Consider the following 25,396-nt stretch of genomic DNA (forward strand, 5'->3'; position numbering starts at 1 on the left):
AGGGATGACTTAGAGTATGGATAGTTGTGCTGGTGATGTCTGGATTGGTCCTGTGTATTAACACACTTTGTTGGGCGCAAATCAGATGGGCAAGCCAAGTTTGGACTCTCATTATTAGGTCCAGAATTGAATATGAACTAGCATGACTGCAAACCAATTTAGTTTAATGCTTTTTCCACCATCATTTCTACCTTAATGATGATCATGATACCTAAAAACAACCCCTTAATTGATTTTCAAAAAATCATCCTTAGATTTTAAAATGTTTTGTTGTGCCAGGGTTGGCCAAAAGGGAGGGGATGATTTTGGAAAATGGGATAAGGGAAGGATGGCCTTGTGCTTGTCTTGCAAGGGAGAGACAATTATGGAAAAAACTTTCAAATTTATTATTCAAGCATGTCAAATTATATGGTCATGTTCATCAGGATAACATATGAGCACACTTTGATGAACTGGCTTGTGCTTTGTTCAAGTTTATATATCATGGTCATTGTGAGACATCCCTTTTGGCTTTTCTGCTAAACTATTGCAACCATAGGATACTGAGTAAAGGGAAACAGTATAGATATTGAAGATAGTTGAATACCTCTTATGAAGGAGTAGCTAAACTTTGCTTCCTTCCATGATAATATACGTCTCAAGGACATTACTGACGGTTATTTTCATCAAAAACATTAACTATTACTTCCTAAGCTGATGATAACTACCGATCACTACAAGCACATCAATAAGGCTCCTTGGTTTCTCTTAGTTTACTTTCCTGCAGTTGACACGCAGTTGGCCACTGGTGCCTGTAAGGGGGCTTATATTTCCCATCTTCACCATGGCAATGGCAAAGTCCCTCGAGAAGGCGAACGGATTAAGGCTGTAGGTCCTGACTTGTGCATCAGTAGATCCACTGTTGAAGAGCTCTTGGTCGGAGTGAAGCAGACCCCTCCTGAGCAACAAGTTGAGGAAGTAGGCATTGTCGAAACGATATTGTGTCAAGCTATCCAAGGGTGACAGGTTGTTGTCGCCGCCGGAGGTGGGGCATTGTGATCGGAGGCCGGCTGCGAAGAGAGGTGCTATGTTGGTGTCGTTGTAGATCCGGTTCCTGAACTGCACGCACCGCGACTGTCCGATGGTGTGTGCACCGGACAAGGCAACCAGGTCCTGCAGGTTGAGACCTTTTGCTTGGAAAGAAGCAATGAGAGCGGCAAGGTTTGAAGAGGGTGCAGGGATGTCGGTGTTGGCTTGATCAAAGCTAGCCGTTGTGGAGTCTCTCCTTCCCAACGGCACATCCCAAGAAGGCCCTCCAAGCTGAAACACAGAAAAAATACAAACACATTGAGAATTGGCAATTTGCATTGTGAAAGGTGATACCCTTCCTGATGAGCTAATCTAAGCAAAAAGTATCATCAATATCATCATCAAGAAGAAGAAGAAGAAGAAGAAGAAGAAGAAGAAGAAGAAGAAGAAGAAAGAGAAACAACTCACCGCAACGACCGAGTCACGAGCAGCAACTGCAAGGATGTCAGCACATGACACGACGCTTGAACCGCATGCTTTATCAACAGCAGATTTGATGCTGTCGATCACCTCGAATCCTCGCAGGGAGCCCATGTTTGGGGCCGCTGTCTTCTCACCGGTGAAGGTCCCAGCGTCGTCCAACAGAACCGAAGCATCGCAACCCTACACTCAGTTTCATATTCGTCCACAAAGAACACAAAGTTAACGTGCGTTCGCTTTCAATTTAGTTTTGGTAACTTCCAGCAGAGTGAGTGAAGCGGGTAACCAATGAATGAAATCTTGCGGCTGTTATTACCTGAACGAAGCAATCATGGAAGTGAAGGCGGAGGAGGGAGGCACCCATGCGCGCCTCCTGCTGCACTGCGCTCACCACCGCTGCTTTGATGGTGGACAGTGCGCTTGGGCAGACGGTGTCGTAGAAAGTGGTTCTCAACTGAGAGAGAGCGCACGTTGCCAGTGCAAACAAGAGCACCAAGCTCATGCAATAATGGGAAACCGATGCCATGGCTGCTATGCTAGCAATCACACTCTCGCTAACGAATCTCTGAGGTTGCTTGCTAGCTTGCCAGTGGGGTGACGACTCGAAGAAGTTGGTGCTCATTATATAATGCTCCCAAACCAAAATTTACTGTGCCATGAAAAAGTTTTTCTCCAATTTTGTACTTTCTAATCTATCTCATCTGTTTGAGATAGTGTTTTCTGGTTGCTTTAGCTTTGTACCCACTTGGTTTTCTTAATATTATGATTTGCTATCACGAAATCAAAGTACCAAACTCTTTGATCACTTTAGATTCACTTTTACTCTTTTAACTATGGTCTCCAACATATTTTAATAAGCCACTTGTGTTACCTTTTCTACATGTGATTCACACATAAACTTCGAAGATAAATTAATTATCTTTTTGTCTTTTTTTTTTCTTAATTGTAGTGGGAGTAGTTGTCTGTAGCACCAGAGGAGAAGGGTCAAACATGGCGTTCAGTCCTCTACATTTTGGGGAGGTGGCAACGACGAATGTGGGGGCCACCAGCGTCTCTTTTTGGAAAGGCAGATGACCACGTTCGTGGTGGCTCCCACCTCCACCTCCACCTCTACCTCCATCACCTATCCATCAATGAACTGTCAGTAAGCATGAAAAGATGTCACAAGGACACGTTAAAAGGACACTTACGCCAATTTTGGTTAATTTTCTATTAAGAGTATTATATAAGTGGATATGATACAAGCATATACGTTGGAGTATCCCTGTGACATAGCATGGAAACGTTTGAGGATGCTAGCACGAGTTTGAACTTCTTCGGATAGTGGATTTTAAACCGCGAAGATCGAACCTGCATCTTCTTTACCATCGACCGAGGTTTGAAACGAGCATTCCATATATTTCAAACAAATTTGAAAAGCGTCTTGCGAAATCAAGGTTACTGCAGTTTTATTTATCATAATTTTTTTTTTAGCAATTTTTAACGATCAAAGTAAGACACCATAATTTTTTTTATTTTTAGTAGTTAGAAGTGGAGTAGTAACCAATGCCCGCACTTGTGGAGGGGTGACAACCAATTTTCCTATAACGGTTGGGTTACATCAAGGATCTGCTTTAAGCCCTTTCCTATTTTCTATAGTGATGGATGAGCTTACGAGATCAATTCAAGAAAATGTGCCGTGGTGTATGTTGTTTGCTGATGATATTGTTTTGATTGATGAGTCTAGAGCTGGGGTTAATGCTAAGTTAGAATTATGGAGACATACATTAGAAGCAAGAGATTTTAAGTTGAGTAAGAGTAAGACAGAATACATGAAATGTCGGTTTAGTAAGCAACGAAGTAGTGATGGGAGTGTAGTGAAGCTTGGTGAGAAAGAAATATCGGTGGATGATTGTTTCAAATATTTGGGATCTATCATTCAAAAGTATGGAGAAATTGATGGAGATGTAAATCATAGGATAAAGGTTGGGTGGATGAAATGGAAAAGTGTAACTGGAGTGTTGTGCGATCGTAGAATGCCATTGCGGTTGAAGGGAAAGTTTTATAGGATGACTATTAGGCCCGCTTTACTATATGGTACGGAATGTTAGGCTGCCAAGAGACATCATATTAAAAAAATGAGTGTAGCTGAGATGCGTATGCTGAGATGGATGTGTGGAAATACAATAAAAGATAAGATTCGGAACGAGGAGATACGTAAGAAGGTAGGCGTTGCACCCATTGAAAATAAGATGAGAGAGAATCGTTTACGGTGGTTTGGACATATTCGGCGAATGCCTAATGATGCTCCAGTTAGAAGGATGGAGAAATGGGAAAATATATTAGTTAAAAGAGGTCGGGGTAGGCCTAGAAAGATATGGATGGAGGTGATAGGAAAGGATATGAATGCTTTGAACTTCACCGAGGACATGACATTGGATAGAAATGATTGGAGGAGAAGGATTCGTGTGGAAGACCCAGAATGATTTTCTTTTTTGGTTCATATCGCCGACCCCAATTGTTTTGGGATGAAGGCGTAGTTGTTGTAGAATTGGATTGCTAAGAGATTTTGGGTCCTAACGAGCCCAACACCATCAGGATTTGTGGTTTCACAAGAGGAAAGTGATTTTAGCCACAAATGCACTGGCCATTTGTAAGGGCAACTTGAGAACGTCACCAAGTTGACAGGACATCATGAGTTCAAAACCCACCTAGAGAGTCCCTCGCGCAAAGTCAAAGTTGGGTGTACTCTCCGGTGAGTAAGGAGGACGTCAAGGACTTTACCAACTAGAAGCCAGTCAATGTGCAATCAGTGGTCTGTTTGCACACCTGCATACCTAGCAAGGTACTCAGCCTTCCAAAATGTAACACGTACGTGTCCCCTTTCTGTCTCTCATGACTGGTATATTCACCACGCCTGAACACTGGATCCACTCTGCAAGCAGTAGGGATGTCAATGGTTTGAATTTTTGGGCCGAATATCCAACAGAATCTGAGTCCGATAGGAATTCAGTATGAAGCATCAAAAACAACATGATCAGGATTCTGGATGGAGTTTCTGTCTGAGTTTGAATCCATGTCTGAACCGAATGTGAGTCCGACAGATATTGGATCTCTATTTTCAAGCGTGAAACAAGTATTCAATTAGATATTTGAAGCTATTCTGGATTTGGTACCATCCATTTTTATTTGAATCCAGATCCGACTAGTCAATACCATACTAGATCAGATTCATTAAAGCCCAATGTCCAAGCTTTGATCCAAAGCAGTGGCAATGCGCGAAACGGGGCAAGTGATTTGGGAGGAGATCCAGTGATAGGATCGATGCCATGCATCCAGTCAGTGGAGACTGGTGGTGTGGGGTGAGATACGTGACACCCATTCACTGAGTCGTATCTTTGTAAGGTACTCGGCCAAGTACTGGATCTGCTCTTATGGAATTTGGATCGCTCCATTTGTTTTGTGGGTGCGGAGACCATACCCACAAATGGAATGAAGGAAAGAAATAAGATGCTTGATTGATGCTATTATGTCAATGCCGAGGGAGGCATGCCCCAGCCAATCAATCGAATTTTCAGACTTCGTTCTTGGATTATTAGGCTATCTTATAGTTATTTATGAAAATAAAGCCCACACAGACTTGTCTCATGTGCAGATCACGATGACGATTGTCAACTACCCAAGTTTATTTTGGATCAAAGAAATTAAATCACTATATATACAATTTTAATAACGTAATAAGGCTTTTATAATTTTAAAAATAAAATAAAATGATTGTTTTATCATATTATAATATCATATTTATTCATCAAAAAATTTGAACCAAGAGTTGGTTGTTAGGTTTTTAACCATAGAGATCGTATCCTTATTGTTAGATTAAAAAAACACTTATTCAATGGATATATGAAAATGTTTTGAATGGTTTATACCTTCCTTGTCTTGAACGAATCCCCTTCTTACAATGGAAAGCCCCCCTCTGCTCATGATAAGCTGCTGTAAGCACCTAAAACTGTAGGCAGTTACACCCTTCTCTATATATAGAGTAGAGAGTACCTGCCTACATGGATCGGTGCTTACCGCTGCTTACGGGGCTTTTGAAGGATTCTTTTTAATGTTTTTTTTTTAATCTGACCATACATGTTTTACATGTTTGATTATATAGGAATGAACTCTTGCATAATTTCAGATACACGAGTATGTTTTTATAAGTTTTAAAAATCAACTGTCTAGATTTTTTATAAATATCATAAATATTTAAGGCTTAAAAAGATTTTTTTTATCGAAAAACATTATTCAAGTATCATTTCCTAGCAAATCGACCATGCCAAACGCATCTGTGCGGTCTGATTTGAAAAAAACAACTCCCAAACCTTCCTTCACTCCCAGTAAGCTTACTCACTTCTCTCTCTCTCTCCCTCTCTGTATATATGTCCATGGCTTACACTTTTTTTCTTTGATGATAAAAAAACTTCCACTGGAACAATCATCTCCGCTTTCCTATGAAGTAAACCGAACATGGATCCCATCATTTGATATAGAACGAGTTTCATCATATGTCGATCCTAGCCATCCAGCCAAACGGCTAGAATCAGTCCACATCCAAGTAAAAATGTGGATCAATCCTGGCCGTTGATTGGATGGCTAGGATTGAATGTACCATGAAACCCATCCCATTTTCAAATGATGGGATCTAGCGTACTGACCCCCATTGAAAAACGAAAACTGAGCAATGGGCTGCACCACACTCATTGAGTCCAAACAAAAAGATAAAGATGAAAAATAAACGGTTGGGGGAAGCTGAGGATCCAAAAGATACTGGAAACGTGTTCATTTTTTTAAAAAATATACCAAGATTGTGTGCGGCCGAAAAAGGAGAATGAAGCGCATGCAATTTTGGGCAGCTGCTGCATGGTCGGTGGAAAAAAAATGCATATAGTAATTTTTTATTCCTTAAAGAACGTTGAATCATTCGGTTAAGTAGTCAAGGCATTACGATAGTTGAAAATGCCAATCAGTCTCAGTCAAGAATGAATGTTGTATATGCTCTAGAACCAAAAGAAAAAGAAAGAAAGATATTATACTTGTGCACTGTGTTTGTTCAGGACTTGGGTGTGTTGCAAGTTGCTTGTGCGTTTAAAAGGCTTTACTTTTGATATTTGTGATTACCCAAAGCTACGTCGCGAGGGCCTTCACTTCTAAGCCCATGACATGTAGCATTTTCTAAAGCACAAACCTAAAATAATAGATCGTGGATCACATCTAGGATTTGTTTGGATTGAGGCAAATCATTATAGATCTTCATTAAAAAGCAAATATATTATTTAAGACGATTAGATTGGTTTGCTATGCTGTTATTCCAGACTGCATCTAACCCAACTTGAAATGACAGCCTACCTAGGGCTGTCAACGGCCTGGGTACCTGACCTATGAGGGTGCACCCAAGCAACTGGTTCAGGTCATGTTGGGTCAAGAAAATAGAAGCGAAAAACCCAAAAGTTGACTCCTCCATTGGAGAGTTGATCCTTCCTTCTTTCAGGTGTTTGGAACCCCAGACAATCGACTTCTTTATGAGAGAGTCGGCCCTTACATGTGGAATTGACCCAGGTGACTCTAGGAGTCGACTCTATGAATTGAGAGTCAACCCTCAAGAGTTGAAGAGTAAACTCTCTAAATTGAGAGTCAACCCTCGAGAACTGAGAGTCGACCTTCAAGGCCCTGATTGCCTTGTACACTCTCGGAGTCAACCCTTCATCCCAGAAGAGTCGACCGTCAAACTCTATTTTGATATTTTCATGCTATTTTGGTTTGAGTAAGGGCAATTAAGCACGGGATTGAATGAAATCACTCCAATAACACATTGGATGATATGTTTAGATCATGTTTTTAATTAAAATGCATTTGTGAATGCTTGGTGATTCAAGTAAGGACCCATTCCATAATAAGATAAACAATTTTGCAATAGTATGGGAATGAATTTGTATAAAAACATGCTATGAACTATGCAATATGTTATATCCTTGCATATAATGAAAGTATGTTTGGAATGTGTTTATGTGACGAATTATGCATGAACTATTGTGTTATTGCTATGTTTGACACTCGGATATGATGGAGGTAGTATGGGTTTCTAAGAATCCATTGTCCTCGAATTCGAGCCGATAGGTGGTAGTTATGAAGAAGTCCTTTTGAAGCCCAGAGAGTTTCCAAAAAAAAAAAGATTCCACTACCATCATAAACCAATTATAGTCAAGGCCAGTCGACCGATCCCTCATTATGATATTATGGATCTGATGATCAAAGTGTGTGTATGAGGTATTATGGGATACTGAGAGAGATAAAAAAGTCTTTTAGGGACAACAAGGGTAGCATGGGTAATATTTGAATTATATAAGGCAAAGACATCATTTTTTTAGTTCAACCCCCCACTAGAGACCTAAAGGTCATTTGGATATGGCTTAACGCCCCCAAGGGCAGTTTGGTTATCTTGGCTCAACATCACCTAGGGACATTTTCATCCCTTGGCTAAGGAGTGAATCTCTCCTGCATTGAATTCTAGATTATAAACGAATAGAGGGTTTGGATACCGATAAATACTTGGATAACAATATTGTAATGATGTTATTTTTCTGATTTTAATGCAATTAAGATATTTCAATTTTGGCCTACTCATCATACTAAGATTGGCTCTTCCATTTTGGAAGAGATTGACTCCTTTGAATATTTCCAAAGGAGATACCTCCATTCCCCACTTACCAAAACTGTGTGAGCCAAACTTTCCTAAATCTCACTCCCTTTCCTTATTTATGCCCCCCCTCTCTCTCTCTCTCCTTCCATATATACACCTCCCTCCCTCTCTCTCTCTCCTTTCCCCATTCATGCCTTCCCCTCTCTCCCATGCCCCACATAAGAACTCCCTCTCCCTCTCACCCCTCGCAAACTCTCAACCTCTCTCTCATGACTCCCTAGTCTCCTTTTCTATTTCACGCAATCTCCAACCTTACTCACATATCTCTCGACTTGGGCTGCTACCATATGTCCCTGGGAAAAGAGAATGTAGGAGATAAGTCCTAGTTCACCCAAAGTCAGTTCACCTTTCTACGATTTTTCCTAACTATTGACCTCCTCATTTCTTTAGATATAACCTGAGTTTCACTCTTTTCACGTGTGGTTTTTTTAGCTCTTTCTGACTTTTTTGCATGTGGCCACTTTGGTTCTTTTGTTTCTAGAGAACCATTTTTTCACCTCAACCTATGATCGGGTGATAATTTTATGGAGAACCACCAAACCTAGGGGTTTGAAAAGGCTTTTTCTCACTTTGAATGCATAATATTTCACACAATGGTTGACTTTGGCCTTATTAATCTCTTTGATGGTTTGACTACTACGTGAAGTCCACCTTAAGCTAGTGATTAGGAATTTCCTGAGACCGACAAAAAGAGGTTAAGAAGCAAGGCCAAGAAAGAGATGACTTAAACTTGATTTTAAACTCATAAAGTAGGTCATATAAGAAAACCCTATATGGTCTTGTATCCATAATTATAGGAAATCTAATTGTAAATTCCCATGTTTTGCTTCTAGAGATCCTCAGTTAGAGTGAAATGATTTGGGTAATTCTGCTTCATCGCCAATTTCTTCTCCTTCAGGATAACCCTTTGATCAAAATTTCATATTTTCATAGTTTTATTCCCAACCCACCTTCTTGAAAGGCAAGTTGATACAAGGCAAAGAGTATTTTACAATAGTTTTTCAAAATGATATCCAATCTAACAATAGAATTTTTTCAAATACATAGCATTGATTGGATCATATAATTCAACTCCATCGAAATTAATTAACCGGTATGAGTTCCTAGGTAGGACTTGTTTGACAATGCAGGGTCCTTCCCAATTGGGGTGCCACTGTCCAAGGGGTGTGGTCCCGTATGGTGAATGAATTTCAGGACCATAACATTAACTTGAAAGGATCACTCAGTCATAAGCTTAGCATAATATCTCATAATTCTTCTCTTATATTCCTTATTGTGTTCAGTGGATAAGAGCCTCTCTCATCTAAGAGATCTAGTTTTGCTAGTCTAAGCTCTTGTTGAGCTTCTAAGGGCATGTCTAGAGCGACAATTAACCTAAGTGAGGACAATTATGCCTATAGAGGCAACACAACCTGGGTTCCATACACCAACTCAAAAGGAGTGGCATTAGTGGGTGTGCAGATGGTGGTGTGATATGCAAACAATGCATCATACAACTTTTCATGTCAATCTCATCCAGTTTGCACAGTTCTCTTAATGATGATTTTGTTGGTAGTTGCAGCTTTACCATTACCTTGGGGGTTATAGGAGGCCAAGAAATGATGTGTTATGCTAAATGTTTTGCATATCTTTTAGACTTTCTCATTTTTGAAATGAGAACCGTTGTCACTCACTAGATCCTTGAGTTCATCGAAACAACACATGATGTTCTTGTAAATGAAAGTAGCTACATGCTGACCTTTAACTCTAGTTAAAGAGAACTTTGACCCATTTGGTGAAGTGTTTGATGGCAGCTAAGATGCAGTAGTAACTATTGGATGCCTATAGTTAATCGAACGTATGACATCAAATTCCCACATGGAGAATGGTTAAGAAGATGCAACAGAATGTAACACAAATAAAGGTGCATGAATGACATCATCATGTTCTTGACATTTTGTACATTTTCTAACATGAGAGTAATAATTCTGGTTCATAGTCTACTAATAGTATTATGCTCTTAAGATTTTTTTACCATCTAGGCATCTAAGAAGCTCACTGCTATAACTCTTTTTGTAAAGGACACCACTAAGAAGATAATATCTTTGGGACAATCTCCTAATAGCCTTTTCATCTCTAGGTGCATATTTTTAGGAAATGTTCTATTCTCTAGAAAATTTTTGATATCATAAAACCAAGGTTTTTCATCTTTTAGAGCATGATAGTTGACCGCTTTCGAGTTTGCTCGTTCTTTCAAATCACATGTTGACTTTTCTAATCTTTTGATAAAAATTGTTGTTTGGTCCCGCCCTTACTCCATTTTAGAGATGGAGGCAAGGTTCATCAAACTGTTGGGAAATTGATTGCTCTCTTCTAACATGATAGAATTTGCATGATTCAAACCCCTTCACCAACTTCAAGACTATTGCAACATGGGCAGTCAACTTCTTTTGCTTGGTTCTCCATATTCGCGTGACTTGTCGAATTACCAACATCGAATCACCTCGAATATGAATCTTCTTAGCGCCCAATTCGATCAAACATTTCAATCATTTGATCAAGACTTCATATTATGCTATGTTGTTGGTACACATGAAACCCAATTTAAATGTACGAAGAATCTTTTCATCATCAGGAGTGATGATTACAAATCCAATCCCAAATCCATTGATATTTCAAGATCCATTAAAATATAATTGTCAAATTTACTCTAGCTCTTTTTCTAACGCTAGGATATTTTTATCAAGAAAATTATTATTTACTCTACTTTTCTTATCTATGGGTAAGTCTGCTAGGTGATTAGATATGACTTGCCCGTTGATTGATTTCTGAGAGAGATATTTTAAATCAAACTCCATAAGTAGAATTTGTCATCTTGTGATCCTTCCAGTCAAGGCTAGTTTTTTTAAAACATACTTGATCAGATCAAGCCTAGACAAGACTCTAGCTTCACATGCTAGCATATAATGTCTTAACTTTTGAGTCGTCCAAACAAGAGCTAGAGATGTTTTCTTTAACTTATTATATTTATTTTCATAATTCATGAAGGTTTTACTTATATAATAAATGATATATTTTGTTTTTCTATTATCCTCATACTAGGAAAGTAGGCATTCTAGTGCTACATCATTGATAGACTTGTAAAAGAGTAAAGACTTTCCTATGATGGGAGGTTTCAGGACAAGAGGGTTAAAGAGATATTGCTGGAGTCTATCAAAAGATTTTTGACATTCTTCATTCTAGATAAATTCAATACCCTTCCTCAACAACCTATTGAAAGGTTCACACCTAGTGGCTAGGTTGTATATTAATTTTTTGATAGCCTATTTTTTTTCCTTGGAAGCCCTTCAATTGCTTGAGGTTGGTGGGTGGAGGCATGTCCACAATGACTTTAACTTAGCAGGATCTATCTCAATGTTACACTTGCTAATAATGAAACCAAGGAGCTTGCCTCACACAACACCAAAACACATTTATGAGTATTCATCTTGAGTTTATATTTTCTCTAGTGCTTAATGACTCTTCTTAGTGAATCAAGGTGAGCTCGTCTAGTCCTAGACTTAACCATGATATCATTCACATAGACTTCCACAATCATGAATTTGATCATGAAAGATAACCATCATAGCTCTCTGATAGGTGGACCCTACATTTTTTAGGCTAAAGGGCATGCCATTATAGCAAAAAGGTACCTAGGGGGGTGTTAATAAGTCTTTTGGTTGGTCAGCTACAACTAGCGTGATCTAGTTGTATCCTAAGAAACTATCCATGAATGAGAGTTCACAATGCTTTGTAAAGAAAGAAAGATGTGAAATTCCCATCGATGGTTAGTGTTCATTTTATATCATCCTAACATTGCATAAGCGAGAGGTGTGATAGTTGCATCACGAGATCCAACCATTGCTGAAAATCTAAATCAATTGGATCACCCATGTGCCATTCATCTTCGACCAGACCTCTTTAATTTTTAAAACTTTCCTTCTTGATGCGTTATGAAGGTTAGGGAAGGCATCTCTAAGCCTCTAGTCACCCCACCAGCAGTTCTGCCAGAATAATGTGCTACTATCATCACCCTACTACCCGAATTGCCCCACATAAATCATCAAGAATGGTGAGCCACCTCGTCCAAACCCCTGAGACCCTCTTACACTTTTGTTTTTTTGACCAGTTTCAAGGCCACCCCAGGTCATATTTTTTCAAAAGTATAACCGCTAACCTACCCCCATTTTTGCAAATCTTTCACAACCATTTCCCTATCAGTGCCTTATTAAATTTATGAAGGTTGTGAACCCCCAATCCCCAAAGTTTCAAGCAGTTATGAGGCAACTGACCAACTCACCAAAGCTTTGGCGCTACCCTCCACCTTGCTTAACCAAATAAATATCTGAAAAATGATATTCAGACATTTTTTTCACCTTTGGCAACCTGGAAATTTACAAAAAATGTAGCACCAAAGGGAATATGTTAAACCTCACCATGTTAATGCTCCCCACCCTTGATAATAGGTGTGCAACACATTTTTGAACATTTTTCCTTATGCGTCCTTCACCCTACTCTAATGCAACTCCCTGGATCCAAGTGCAATGGCAATCCCAAATATTTTGTTGGGAGGGAACCCACTTCACAATTGAAAATGTTGGAGGCCATCACTTGCAACTCACCAGAAGGGTCATTTAGAGCTATTACCTGAGTTCGGAGATCTCCTTAAAGCATCTAAGGGTCATTTAGGACACAATGTTGATATTTTTTTTTTGTCGCCTCCCCCAAACACCAATAAATCGTCAGCAAATAAGAGATGAGAAACTGATACCAGCTAGTAATTTTCTTGTGTGTACTTCTTCTTTCATAGAGCACTTCCTCCACCCAGTTATTAAATTCAGGCAAGTTACTATGAAAGTACGACATGCCTTTTGCTTTTAATTAGCTAAAAAACTAGATTTCCAAGTGAGAAGAAAGAATGCTTTCCCAAAGGATTGACTAGGTTAATATGCACAACAAATCTATTGATATTCCCAAGAAAAAAGAATTTGCATGTATGACTCATCACTCCAAATAATGACCAACAATATTTGTCGAAGTTGTTTCTTATAGAAGTGATTTGGATAGGAAGTACTAGTAATATATAGGTCATACTCGCATCGACCTTGCTAATTAGCATTACGTTAAGATTCAAGGAAGTGATTATATACTTGTGTTGGTGTAATTATGGAGATTCTTGCTACTGATGTAAGTTTTTTAGCCAAATATGTAAAGTACAATGTGATTTATATAATGTGAACTATAAGAGCAGAAGCTAAAAACTAGAAAGACCATAACACTTGCATTAGTGTTGCTCATGGAGATTCCACTCAGCTGTTATGATTCAGATGTCCCGTTTGAGGAAGCATATCAAGTCATGCTGAACATGAGCATTTTTGCTCATGCCGAAATCATGGCCATTCGATTTGCATTTTAAAAAGCTCAAAAGTCAACAAAACCACATGGCATTCATCCAAAATGCAAACAGACGACCACCATGTCGGCATGAGCAAAAATGTTCATGTTCAACATGACCTAATCTGCTTCCCCCGTTTGCAGGTTCAAAGGTGCCATGTTGACTGTGATGTCTTTTTTTTTTTTTGTGTGTGTGTGTTAGTTATGGAGGATAGCTTTCCATTAGCTTGGACCCTGTGGCAAGGGAATGCATAGAATTGGTATATGACCTTCAACTTGAACGCCTTAAGCATGCATGTCCAGTCAGGTGTGTGGAGCCCTTGTGTGCAACCTGCAACTTTAATCCATCCCTTGAACAACGACCTAGTCGTGTTGGCTATATTTGCGGTACTTACAGTCACTATCCCAATGGTGTAAACTTGTGGGACACCAATCGCCCTTAGGGAGTAACCTTGCTTCGGCATGATGCAAGGAGTGATGATCATGAGAATGAAACCCTGACCACCCACCTAGCCGCGAAGGCCCTAAAAAATATAAACAGCAAGATGTAACGTGGTTCAACTCAATTAGAGTCTACATCCACGATCTCAATGTTTCTCTCTCACACTCGTCAATCTTGAATGAGATGGGAGGTTCCCTTTAAATAATTATCAACTTTACATTTGTTATCCACCTTATTTTTAGGATAATCACAATCTTTCCATATCTCATTATGGCAAGTAGAAGCTGAAAGTAAATCTACATGATTCTCTTTTGGATCTGGCGGTTTCCTCTCCAACCATTCTTGGCTAGCATCCTTATCGCCAGATTTGGTTGGAGATTCAGATTGAGATTCAGATTTGATAACTTGATTTGTTCTAATAGCCCCACGCAAGCTCAACGGTCTGAGGAGGATGTTGAGCTTGACCAGAAAAGCCTCAAATTGAGGTCGATAAAGAGCTTTCATCATTATATCAGCAAGTTGATCTTCGGTAGTGACATGGCGCACTTCAAGACGATGATGTTGAACGTGATCTCGAACAAAGTGAATATCGATTTCTATGTGCTTAGTTTGATTATGTTGAACAGGATTAGCCGTGAGGTAAGTAGCACCCATATTATCACACAAAAGAACCAGTGTGGAGGTGACTGGTGTGCAAAGTTCCTTGAGAAAATGTGTTAAGAAGAGGACTTTTGTTGCAACACTAGCAAGTGCTCAATATTACACTTCGGTGCTGAAGTGAGTGACAATGGGATGTTTGTGAGCCGACCAGGAAACTAAAGATTGTCTAATGAATACAGTAAAGCCGCTGGTAGATTTGCAATCATCTGGGTTGCCAGCCCAGTCGACATCAGAGTAAGTTGTAATATCAAAACCAGAAGTCGGACGAATCAAGATGCCATGAGTGATTATATGCTTAACATAGCATAGGATTCATTTAACAGTTTTCCAGTGAGTGGTGGTAGGAGCTTGCATGAATTGACACACTTTGTTGACTGCATAGGTCAGATCTGGTCTAGTGAGTGTAAGATATTGTAATGCCCCAACGATCTGACGAAAGGAAGTAGGATTAGAGAGTTGATCCCCCCATCATATCGAGATAAAGCTATCCCAAGAGAGAGAGGTGTGTGAACAACTTTGGTATCCAGAAGTCCAGTCTATTTAAGAAGGTCGATCATATACTTATGTTGAGTAGGAGAGAGTCCTTCTGAAGTAAAATGTGCTTCGATGCCAAGGAAGTAATGTAATTGACCCAAATCCTTGATTGCAAATTCAGTCCTAAGTTGCTGAATTAAAGAGTTAATCATTGAGCAGGAGCTACCAATAATTAAAATATCATCAACATAGATAAGAATGTACACCTTGTGTTGCTTGGTATCTTTAAAGAAAAGAGATCTATCGATTTTAGATCCAATAAATCCCAAGGAGAACAAAAAGGTGCTAAGTCTGTGGAACCATGCTCGGGGAGCCTGCTTGAGTCCATATAATGTCCAATTTAATTTGCAAACATAGTGAGGGAACCGAGGGTCAACAAATCTTTGTGGTTGAGCCATATATACTTCTTATGTTAAAAATCCATGAAGAAAGGCATTGTGCACATCTAATTGTCGAATTGCCCACTTCTGAGTTATAGCAATAGTAAGAATGATGCGAACGGTTGTAGGTTTGACAATGGGACTGAAAGTTTCAGAGTAGTCAATCCCTTCTTCTTGAGTATAACCTTTTTCTACCAAGCGAGCTTTGTAGCGTTCGATACTTCCATCTGCCGCTTGATTTTATTGACCCGTTTATTGCCTACAACATTGTAGTGGGAAGCAGGAGGAACTAATGTTCAGGTATGATTTTTCATGAGAGCTTGATATTCGGTTTCCATAGCTTGAGACCAGTGTGGTGAGTTTGAGGCTCCGGAATAGGATGTGGGTTCTTGATCAGTGGATAGTTCACTAAGTAAGACTGAAGATAAGGAATGACTCAAGGTGTGATAAAGTTTGGGTTTAAGAGAACCGGTTTGGGATCTAGTGATCATTGTATGGGTCTGTGGTAAGGGTGGAGGCAAGGGTGGAGAAGATGGTTTAGGTTCAATAGAAAGTGTGGTTTCAGGAGTGATTGTAGAATCATTGCTAGAGGAAGATTGTGATACAGTTGTAGGTTGCAATATAGGAAGAGGAATAGATATAGGGATAGGTGACATTATATTTTTGGATTGGGTTTCAATGGTTTGTCTTCTAAAAGGAAAATCTTGCTCATCAAAAACACCATTGTGGCATATGAATAAACGACTTGATTCTTGATCGAAGCAAAGGTATCCCTTGTGTTGATTTCTATATCACAAGAACAGGCATTTCTGACTTCAAAAGTGAAGTTTATGTATATTGTATGGTTGCAAATGTGGATAATATGCACACCCAAAAATTTTCATAAAAGCATAATCCGATTTCCTTTTGAAAAGAATTTGATAGGAATTCTCCATTCCCATCACTGGAGAAGGAAGACAATTAATCAAATAAATTGCAGTCAAGAAGGAAAAGTCCCAAAACTTATATGGCATTTTGGCATGAGCAAGTAAAGTAAGTCATGTTTCAACAGCATGCCTATGTTTACGTTCTACTCATCCATTATGTTGGTGAGTATGGGACCAAGCAAGACGATGTTCGATACCACATGTTTTTAAGTATTGGGATATTGACCTGAAATCTCCTCCCCAATCACTCTGCAAGGCCTTGATTTTTCTGTCAAAGTGTCATTCAATCATTCGATGAAAAATTTGGAAAACAGAGAGAACTTCAGATTTATGCTTAATAATAAATATCCAAGTGAAACGAGAATATTCATCAACAAAGGTGACATAATAAAAATGTCCATGTATTGACGAAATAGGGGCAGGCCCCCACACATCAGAAAAAATCAAGTCAAGAGGTCCATGAATACTACTTAAAGAAGATGAAAAGGGAAGTTCATGGCTTTTCCCATCTGACATGCTTCGCAAATAGAAGAGTTTTTCTCATAAAAATAAGGAAGTCCATGTTTATTGATGACATGATGAACTATTCGAAAAGAAGGGTGTTCAAGACGATGATGCCATTGATCAAGTGTTGTTTTTTCTCTAGCAAAGCAGTATTATGCTTAATCTGTCCTAAATTTAGTTTGTAGAGCCCTCATTCATGCTGGCCGGTTAGAAGAACTTGGTTTGTCTGAATATCCTTCACACGACAACAAGAAGGATAAAACTCAAAGAATACATTGTTGTCGTTAGTAAATTGATGGACTGAAAGTAAGTTTTTGGTGATAGTGGGAACATGTAACATATTCTTCATTAGAAAATTAGAAGAACCAGAAGAAAAACTAGTATTATCGATGTGCTTTATGTCCAATCCTTCACCATTGCCGATTTTGACTTGGTCACCACCAAAGTAAGCTTGCTGAGTGGAAAGATTGTTGAAATCAGGCATAATGTGATGTGTAGCTCTGGAATCGGGATACCACCCACTGGTTTCAATGGATGGCAGGACAACAGAGGTATGTGCTTCAGGTTCGGTTTGAGTCTCTTCCTTCTGAAATCGATAGGCTTTGCATTTAAGAGCTTCATGTCCTTGTTGCCTGCATGCCTGACAAGTAGTTTTGCAGTTTGCTACCATATGACCATGATTCTCACAAGCAAAGCAAACCAGAGAACTATTGAAAGCAGTATTTCTAATGCCAACATTTAGACTTCCACCATGATTGTTAGCTCGATTGTGATTGAACTGATTTCTCTAACTAAATTATTGTGGTTTGAAAGCTAGATGTGCCATAGAGTTTGTTACTTGAGTGACGTCAGATTCAGTTTCTTGGATCTGGGCTTCATGTACTATGAGCATGGCAAGAAGGTCTTCAAGATCAATTGGTTTAACTCGAGTGTTAAGAGTAGTCTGAAGTGAACCATACTCAGTGCTAGGCAATCCAACAAGAATGAAGGAAATCAAATCTTCCTTATCAACCGGTTTTGATGCTAATGCTAATTGGTGAGCAATAGTCCTGGCTTTGCAAAAATACTCATGTATAGATTCAGTTACCTTTTTGAGATTTTGCAATTGCCCTTTCATTTGTTGAATCCTAGCCCTAGATCGGGCAGCATACATCCATTTCAAAGAAGACCATATGACAAAGGAGGAATTAAATCCTATAACTTGTCGTTGTATGTTGTTTATGAGAGACGACAGGATCCAACTTAACAATAATTGATCCATGCGTTGCCATTCATCATACGCCGGATTTTTAACTCTAATATTAGTGCTAGTTGTAATAAGTTCAGCAAGACAAGAATTTGAGCCATCTATGTAACCCATAAGGTTGTAACTTTTAAGCAAAGGCATGAACTGTTATTCCCACAAAAGAAAATTATTTGTGTCCAATTTTACCGCAAGAAAGTATTGCAGATTTGTGGGTGCTAGTAAGATAGGAAATCCTTGACCTGTATATGCATTGTGAACTTGGTTGTTGTCATTGTCTTGTGTGTTGTCTGACTCTCCACTATTGTTGTTGATCGTCTCCCTTCCAGCCATCAATTTTGATAGTAGAGAATCCCTACGAACTTGTATGGGATTCGGTGCTCTGATACCATAAAAATATAAACAACAAGATATAACGTGGTTCGACTCAATTAGAGTCTACGTCCACGATCTCAATGTTTCTCTCTCACACTCGTCAATCTTGAACGAGATGGGAGGTTCCCTTTAAATAATTATCAACTTTACATTTGTTATCCACCTTATTTTTAGGATAATCACAATCTTTCCATATCTCATTATGGCAAGTAGAAGCTGAAAGTAAATCTACATGATTCTCTTTTGGATCTGGTGGTTTTCTCTTCAACCGTTCTTGGCTAGCATCCTTATCACCAGATTTGGTTGGAGATTTAGATCGAGATTCAGATCTGATAACTTGATTTGTTCTAATAGGTTCCATCTCATAGTGCCAAACCCCTTGTAGCTATTGAACACTTCCTTTACAACACTATTGAACATCATCTTTCAAGACAATTTACTCCTATTTGACCGAGCAAAAGATTATACATTGACTAACACCAGTATGACACTGAATTTATCGCGAATGGGTAAGGTGGCATGGTAAATCCAAATTTTGTACCAGATATACAAAAGCATACCATTCAAATAATAAAATAACCATATATATAGGGCCATTAAAATATGTTAACCAGATTTTGATGAGTTTGTTTAAATTTCACCATATGGATGTGATCTAGATGCCCGATTTTATAGAAACAGATTTATGGATCATCCGATTACAATGCATAAGAAGGATTTTGTAAGGCTTGAAAATCTATGGCTCAAAAATTTTATAAATATTCAAGCATCAAAAAATTGCTTTTCTCATCGAAAATACATTATCCAACTGTCGATTCCTAGTAAATGAACCATGTTGAATGCATATGCAGGGTTAGATTTGCAAAAAAGGTATCGAAGATGCCTAGTTCGCACTCCAGTCCACATATTTCTAGTTAACATATTCTAGTGACCTTTTATATATATATGTATATATATATAGTGTGTGTGTGTGCGCGCACCGCCCGCGAAGATGAATATGCATGTAGAGAGCTAGGTGTGATCACATTATTATTTTATGTTAGCCTGCAAATACAACACTAGTGCATAATATTCGTTCTTGACTAGGAATGATTAGCTCCCGAGGATAAACAGATGAAATTAAATATTCACAAGCCTACTTTTTTCATTCTCTACCGACCAAGCACGAGCTGCCCAGCACATGTGCTTCATTTTCTTCCACAATCTTTATATTTTTTAATTAGTATCTGCGTCTTTATATGCTACCATTTTTATTGGGTGACATGCTTATTAATTTTATGCTTGGAAACATGGTCGGCAACTGGCTTTTCATCTTCGCTGTTTATTTGGACTTGATGGGTCTGTGGTCAGAGATGAATATTCAATTTGAGTTAGTTGTTGACCTTTGACCAGACTGCACTTGAAAGGGTACTCTAGGCTTCATTTGCACTAGGGAGGGGGGGGGGGGGGGGGGGGGGGGGGGAACGGGCCCCGGCCCACCCTGCCCCCGCCTCGCCTCGTTTGAAACAGGATGGATGACATGAAACGGGGATGGAGGTGGGGATGAAAGTTAAAATCAAAACCCATGCAGGGATGAACGTTTTCTCTCGTCCTGTCCCGTCTCCATTTCGATCCCAGTCTTGCCTTACCCTGCCCCATCCTCAATTCTTCAAAGGGATGCCAATAGACTGAGGGAAAACGGGGCCTTGCCCCATTTGGACCAGTGATGGAGGACATGAAACGAAGATGGAGGTTAAAATCCAAACCCGTGCGGGGATGGATGTCCAGATTTTGAGACAGGGCGGGGGGTGAAAACCTTGTCCCCCGCCCCGGTCCACTGCCATCAGTAATTTGCAAATACAAATAATGCCTAGTTGTAAATGTGAAACAGAAGGCACTTTGGAAGGTACTTGTACCTGCAAAATGAAACATGTGCTCTCTTGCACTGCCCCACCCGCATCTCTATGTGCCGTAGACATAGAGGTGGCAACCAGTTGGGTTTGGTTTGGACCTAGGTGAAACCAAACCCAGATTTGAATTGAAATGCTGGTATGGACAATGAACTCATGAACTCGGGTATAATCAGATTCATAATAAGAAAAACCATACCCAGATCTTGGAAGGATTGCATGAATTTGATCGGGACCATACCCAGTAAAATAATATTTTTTATCTATTTTACATGAAAAATTGCTGATCTTAGTGGAAACTCAGGTCAGGGGTAGGTCTGATATGAAATTTCACAAACCATACCTAGCTCTAAAAATGAATCAGGCATTTTGAATCTGACCAAGATTTTAATCAGACCTCCTTGTTTATCACCAATCCCTGACCCTATAGGGTTTGGTACGAGTCTTGTCTGGGGAAAACCTGACCCATTGACACCCCTATATAGACATCATTAACAAAGTTTTTTACAAGTCTTTAAATATGACAATGATGTTGAATCGCTAAACTTAACATCGATTTTTTTTCTGAAAATCGATAAACGAAAATACAATTTTCAAAAATCGCTCATATTGCAAAACATAATATCAATTCTCTCCTGAAAATCTCTGAACATACCAGTGATTTTGGAAAATAGTTGGCATGTTCAGTTACCATAAAAAATGATGTTAACATCATCATAACTTAAGATATCACTTGCATCATGTACAGAGCATTAGAAACATCAAAGAAGCAGTGGAATAGAAAATACAAATCATGTTCTTGGTTCACCCAACCAGTTAGTATTTTTGTTGGGCCATTTAAGCTTAATCCTTTCTTTCGAAAAAAGAAAAAAGAAAAACACCTATATTTTTGAGGCCCAAGTACCTTGATAAGTAGAGGGCTGAAGTGTTTGGTTTGCAAGCAATAACTGTATGTTGCATGTCATTATCTCAGAATTCATTCTATGTCAACCATCTTAGCCATCCAGATGCATTGATTGGACTGCTAGGATCGATATAGGATCCTACTGCATCATGTGCCATAGGATATGATCATTTTCCTGCTGCACTTAAAAGACGAGAGGCAGCCACCAACTTGGGCTCGGCACGTCACCTTGTCTTGGGACGTTGCAAGTTTGAACGAACCCCAAATGGTATGGCTGTATGACTGGTAGGGGTCTGCCTAACCCCAGCTTTCTCTATTGAAAAAAAAAAGAGAGGAAGCATTCAAGCTTACCATTTCAAAGTGGCATAGGATGGGATCCATCCTATATTCAATCCTAGCGGTCCAACCAATGGCTAGAATCGGTCCACATTTTCACCAGGATGTGGACTGATCTTAGCCTTCCAGATGCGTAGGTTGGACGGCTATGTCAAAGGATTGGGTCCTTTTTGTTTCAAAGCTTGAGGCCAGGCTTCTGCATCACAAGGATACTCTTCCATTATGTACAGTTAGTTTGGGAGCACGAGTTGGCTCGTTGTACATATTGCAATCGTTACGTTTTTTTTTGTGCAAGAACTCATTGATATTATTTTTATTCATTAATGAAGAGGAAAGAATTGCAGTGACGACCAGTCACCCCACAAGCAATAATGAGCAAGGAATATCATAATCAACCTAAGAAAGCATAAACAACAGTGAACAGACATAACAGCCAGGTGATGAAGTATAGATGTGCAGAACAGAGCCATAACATGCCGGGAATGAACGGAACCTAATAGAGGAATTTCAGATACTAAAGACCCTGTTAAACTTCACAGGAAATAATAGAGCTCCAATCTCTAATGCTGTAATGGTCTGCATGAATCAGTTGCCGCACAGAAAACCTTAACCAGCTTGTTGAGCCTTTGCTTCAGTCATAGAGGCCTATGACTCACTTCGGATATATGTTAACGTGAAAATACATAAGAATAGAGATGGTACAGTAAATGTACATATGATACATAGTTAATAGATGTTCTCCAATTAATAAGTTAATGAATTTCTTTTCTTCCAAAAAAAATAAATGTTCATATGTGGTTAATAATGATAGTTCATTCTTTCTTAGGCAGGGTAGTTGATGAAAATATATGGTTGACACCTCCACAAAATCAGCACCTCCTTGTCTACGGTCGATAGATGTTCATAAGAACGCCATGTTTGACACTTCTCCGCTGCGCTAGACAAAAAAAAAAAGGAATATATAAAGGATCAGTTTGAAGGTGATGTACAAATGATATATGAAGAAAAGCTGACGAATAGTGCCCAATAAAACAGTTGGGAAAAAGTATACAAAACAGAGATTTTTTCTATTTTTTTCAGAAAATATGCATATATAGTTTGGATTATGTACAAATTTAGTAAGCTTTTTCCATGGCCACTGAAAACAGACATTTGAAGACCCAACTTTTCATTGAAACTGTCAAATAGAGATCTGAAGTTATTTCATAGCTAAGACTAAGATATATATATATATATATATATATATATATATATATATATATATATATATATATATATATATATATATATATATATATATATATATATATATATATAGAGAGAGAGAGAGAGAGAGAGAGAGAGAGAGCCGAAAGTAAGAGAGAGAGAGAGAGAGTAACCCTTATTTTCAAACACATACATTGGACGAAGCATTGCCGTTGATAGTGCACGATCAAATGCGATGATTCATAGTTTTTTATTTTTGCGCTTAGGAGATTTAGCGGCGATCTTGACCACTGCTAAATCTCTGGGCAGAAAAATGACAATTAGGCAGTTTAAAACCGCGGCTAAATGTCATTTTTTCAAGAAAAAAATGTGTGGCATTATGCCCCGCATTCAAACGTGTTCTAATGAAAACCCGTTCGAAGATACGGGTTTTCATATATATATATATATATATATATATATATATATATATATTGAGGGAAAGAAAACTCAGTAAACTTTATTGGTAAAGAAGATAAAGTAAAAGCAGCTCAGCATCACAGTACAAGAAACAAGAGAGGATATTTTGAAAACATTGGCCCCAAACAGGATACATCAGAAAATCACCCCCAATTAGTTGAGATCAATATAAAGCATCATTCTTAACCTTCAGTATGATAAGGTGTGTGTGCCTATTTTATTATGAGATAAGGGTAGTTTAGTAATTTTATTAAACATAACTCACTGCTAACATGAGTTTAATGCAACTGAGGCCTCTATTTGGCCGTTTCAATCAAAATTTGGGTCCTCAAATGTAGTTCAGGAAACATGATGGAGTAAATGAAAATTTCTCTTTTATGTTTCAGAGGGTATTTGAAATGCATTGGCAAAAGCAGACGTACAATAAGATTGTCAAATTTGGGTGAGTTTGTGTGGACCAGGTGACAAGTTGGGGTGGGCTTTTTGTAAGTTGTCTGAAAGGTTGGGGATGTCAACGGATCAGATTTGCATCTGATATCCGACTGAATCCAACTTCGATTAGTCAGATTTGGTAAAGCAAGTCCAATACACTAATAGTAAAATTTGAATTACATTTGGGATTTTTTTCCATCCGAATCCAGCAGATATCCAAATCAGATGGATATCCAAATCAAAATATGTGTAAAAAAAAAACAAATTGTTCTACCTCCTTTTTTTCTTAATCTGAATCTAAGTCCGATTAGTCAAATATCTGATTATATGGGATCCACTGAAGGCCCAAACCATACCGAATACCAATCTTACATTCCTAGAATAGACAGATTGATTTGAACAATGCAGTTGCGTGATATGCTTTGCTTTTTAATGAATAGACAGTTTTGCCTTAGCTCAGCGTTTCTCTCAAAAAAAGTAAAGCCCACATGTGATTAAAAGACTATTATTTTATGTTTGTATGGAAGAGCTTTTATTTTCTCGGTTAGGTCAAGGGATAGTACGGGATACCTTTTTCATTTCCCAGTAGGGCTGTCAATTGGTTGGATACCTGACCCATCAGGGTGCTCCTGAACCTGCCCAAATAACAAAATGTCAAGTTTAAGTTTAGGTTTAGGTTCGGGTTTTGTCGGGTCACAAAAATAAAATCTCAAACCCCAATCCATATAATTTCAAAATTTTATTTTACTTAAAATTAGGGGTAGCAATCAGATCGGGTTGGCGGGTCGACCCGGTGGGTTGGTGGGTCAGCATACCTCAACCCGAACCCGACCCGTTTATTAAACGGGTCGATTGTGGCAAACACGAACCCGACCCGTTTATTAAACGGGTAACCTGACACGACCCGCCAACCAGTTTATAAACGGGTTGGGTCGGGTAAACGGGTTGGTGGATCTGGTTGGCGGGTTTGCGAGTCAGGTTTGCAGGTTGACCCACCCGCCTAACCCGTTTATTAAACGGGTTAGCCAGGTTGGTGGGTTGGCATACCCCTAACACGAACCCGACCCGTTTAATAAACATGTTAGGCGAGTCGACCCATTTATTAAACGGGTTAGTTTAAGCCCAACCCGCCCCCGCGGGTTGGAGGGTGGTGTCAGGTTTTGTCACCCCTACTTAAAATGTGTATAACACACTCCGTTCCTGTTGGTTACTCAACAAAAAAGTTGCATTGAATCGGTACCCAGCAAAAATTATAACTCAAACCCAGCTCCCATATTGCTAGGCAGGTCGAGAGTACTTGAAAATTCAGGTACAGGTCAAGTAGGGTGTCCCTATATGTCAGCAACGAGAGGGTTGTGTATGTTCGCCCCCGATGATTCACTGAATCCCACGTCCGTGTTCGGGGGATCGAATGAGCGCCACGTATTCATGCACATGGGGCTCGTATTCCCGTGTATGTTGACATAACTTTGCATCGGACTC

General features: G+C 39.1%; 1 protein-coding gene across 1 annotated transcript; it reads right to left on the minus strand.

Annotated features, from left to right (window-relative positions):
* Positions 1 to 747: 747 nt before the first annotated feature.
* On the minus strand, positions 748 to 2,014 carry LOC149848725 (peroxidase 2-like). Its single transcript, XM_090012291.1, has 3 exons — positions 1,805 to 2,014; positions 1,477 to 1,671; positions 748 to 1,299 (listed from the first exon to the last, which is right to left on the minus strand). Exons 1-3 carry the CDS (start codon positions 2,012 to 2,014, stop codon positions 748 to 750), a joined length of 957 nt encoding a protein of 318 aa, XP_089868417.1.
* Positions 2,015 to 25,396: the final 23,382 nt, after the last annotated feature.

The sequence above is a fragment of the Nuphar pumila genome, chromosome 1 (genome assembly GCF_984573655.1).
Source record: "Nuphar pumila chromosome 1, dmNupPumi1.hap1.1, whole genome shotgun sequence".
NCBI classification, from domain to species: domain Eukaryota; kingdom Viridiplantae; phylum Streptophyta; class Magnoliopsida; order Nymphaeales; family Nymphaeaceae; genus Nuphar; species Nuphar pumila.

What these genes read in the sequence shown, in the direction of transcription:
- LOC149848725 (XM_090012291.1), bottom strand. Translation starts at nt 2,014, where the DNA reads ATGGCATCGGTTTCCCATTATTGCATGAGCTTGGTGCTCTTGTTTGCA. An exon ending in TCCATGATTGCTTCGTTCAG is followed by an intron (nt 1,672 to 1,804) that starts GTAATAACAGCC and finishes AACTGAGTGTAG; the next exon opens with GGTTGCGATGCTTCGGTTCT. An exon ending in CTCGTGACTCGGTCGTTGCG is followed by an intron (nt 1,300 to 1,476) that starts GTGAGTTGTTTC and finishes TCTGTGTTTCAG; the next exon opens with CTTGGAGGGCCTTCTTGGGA.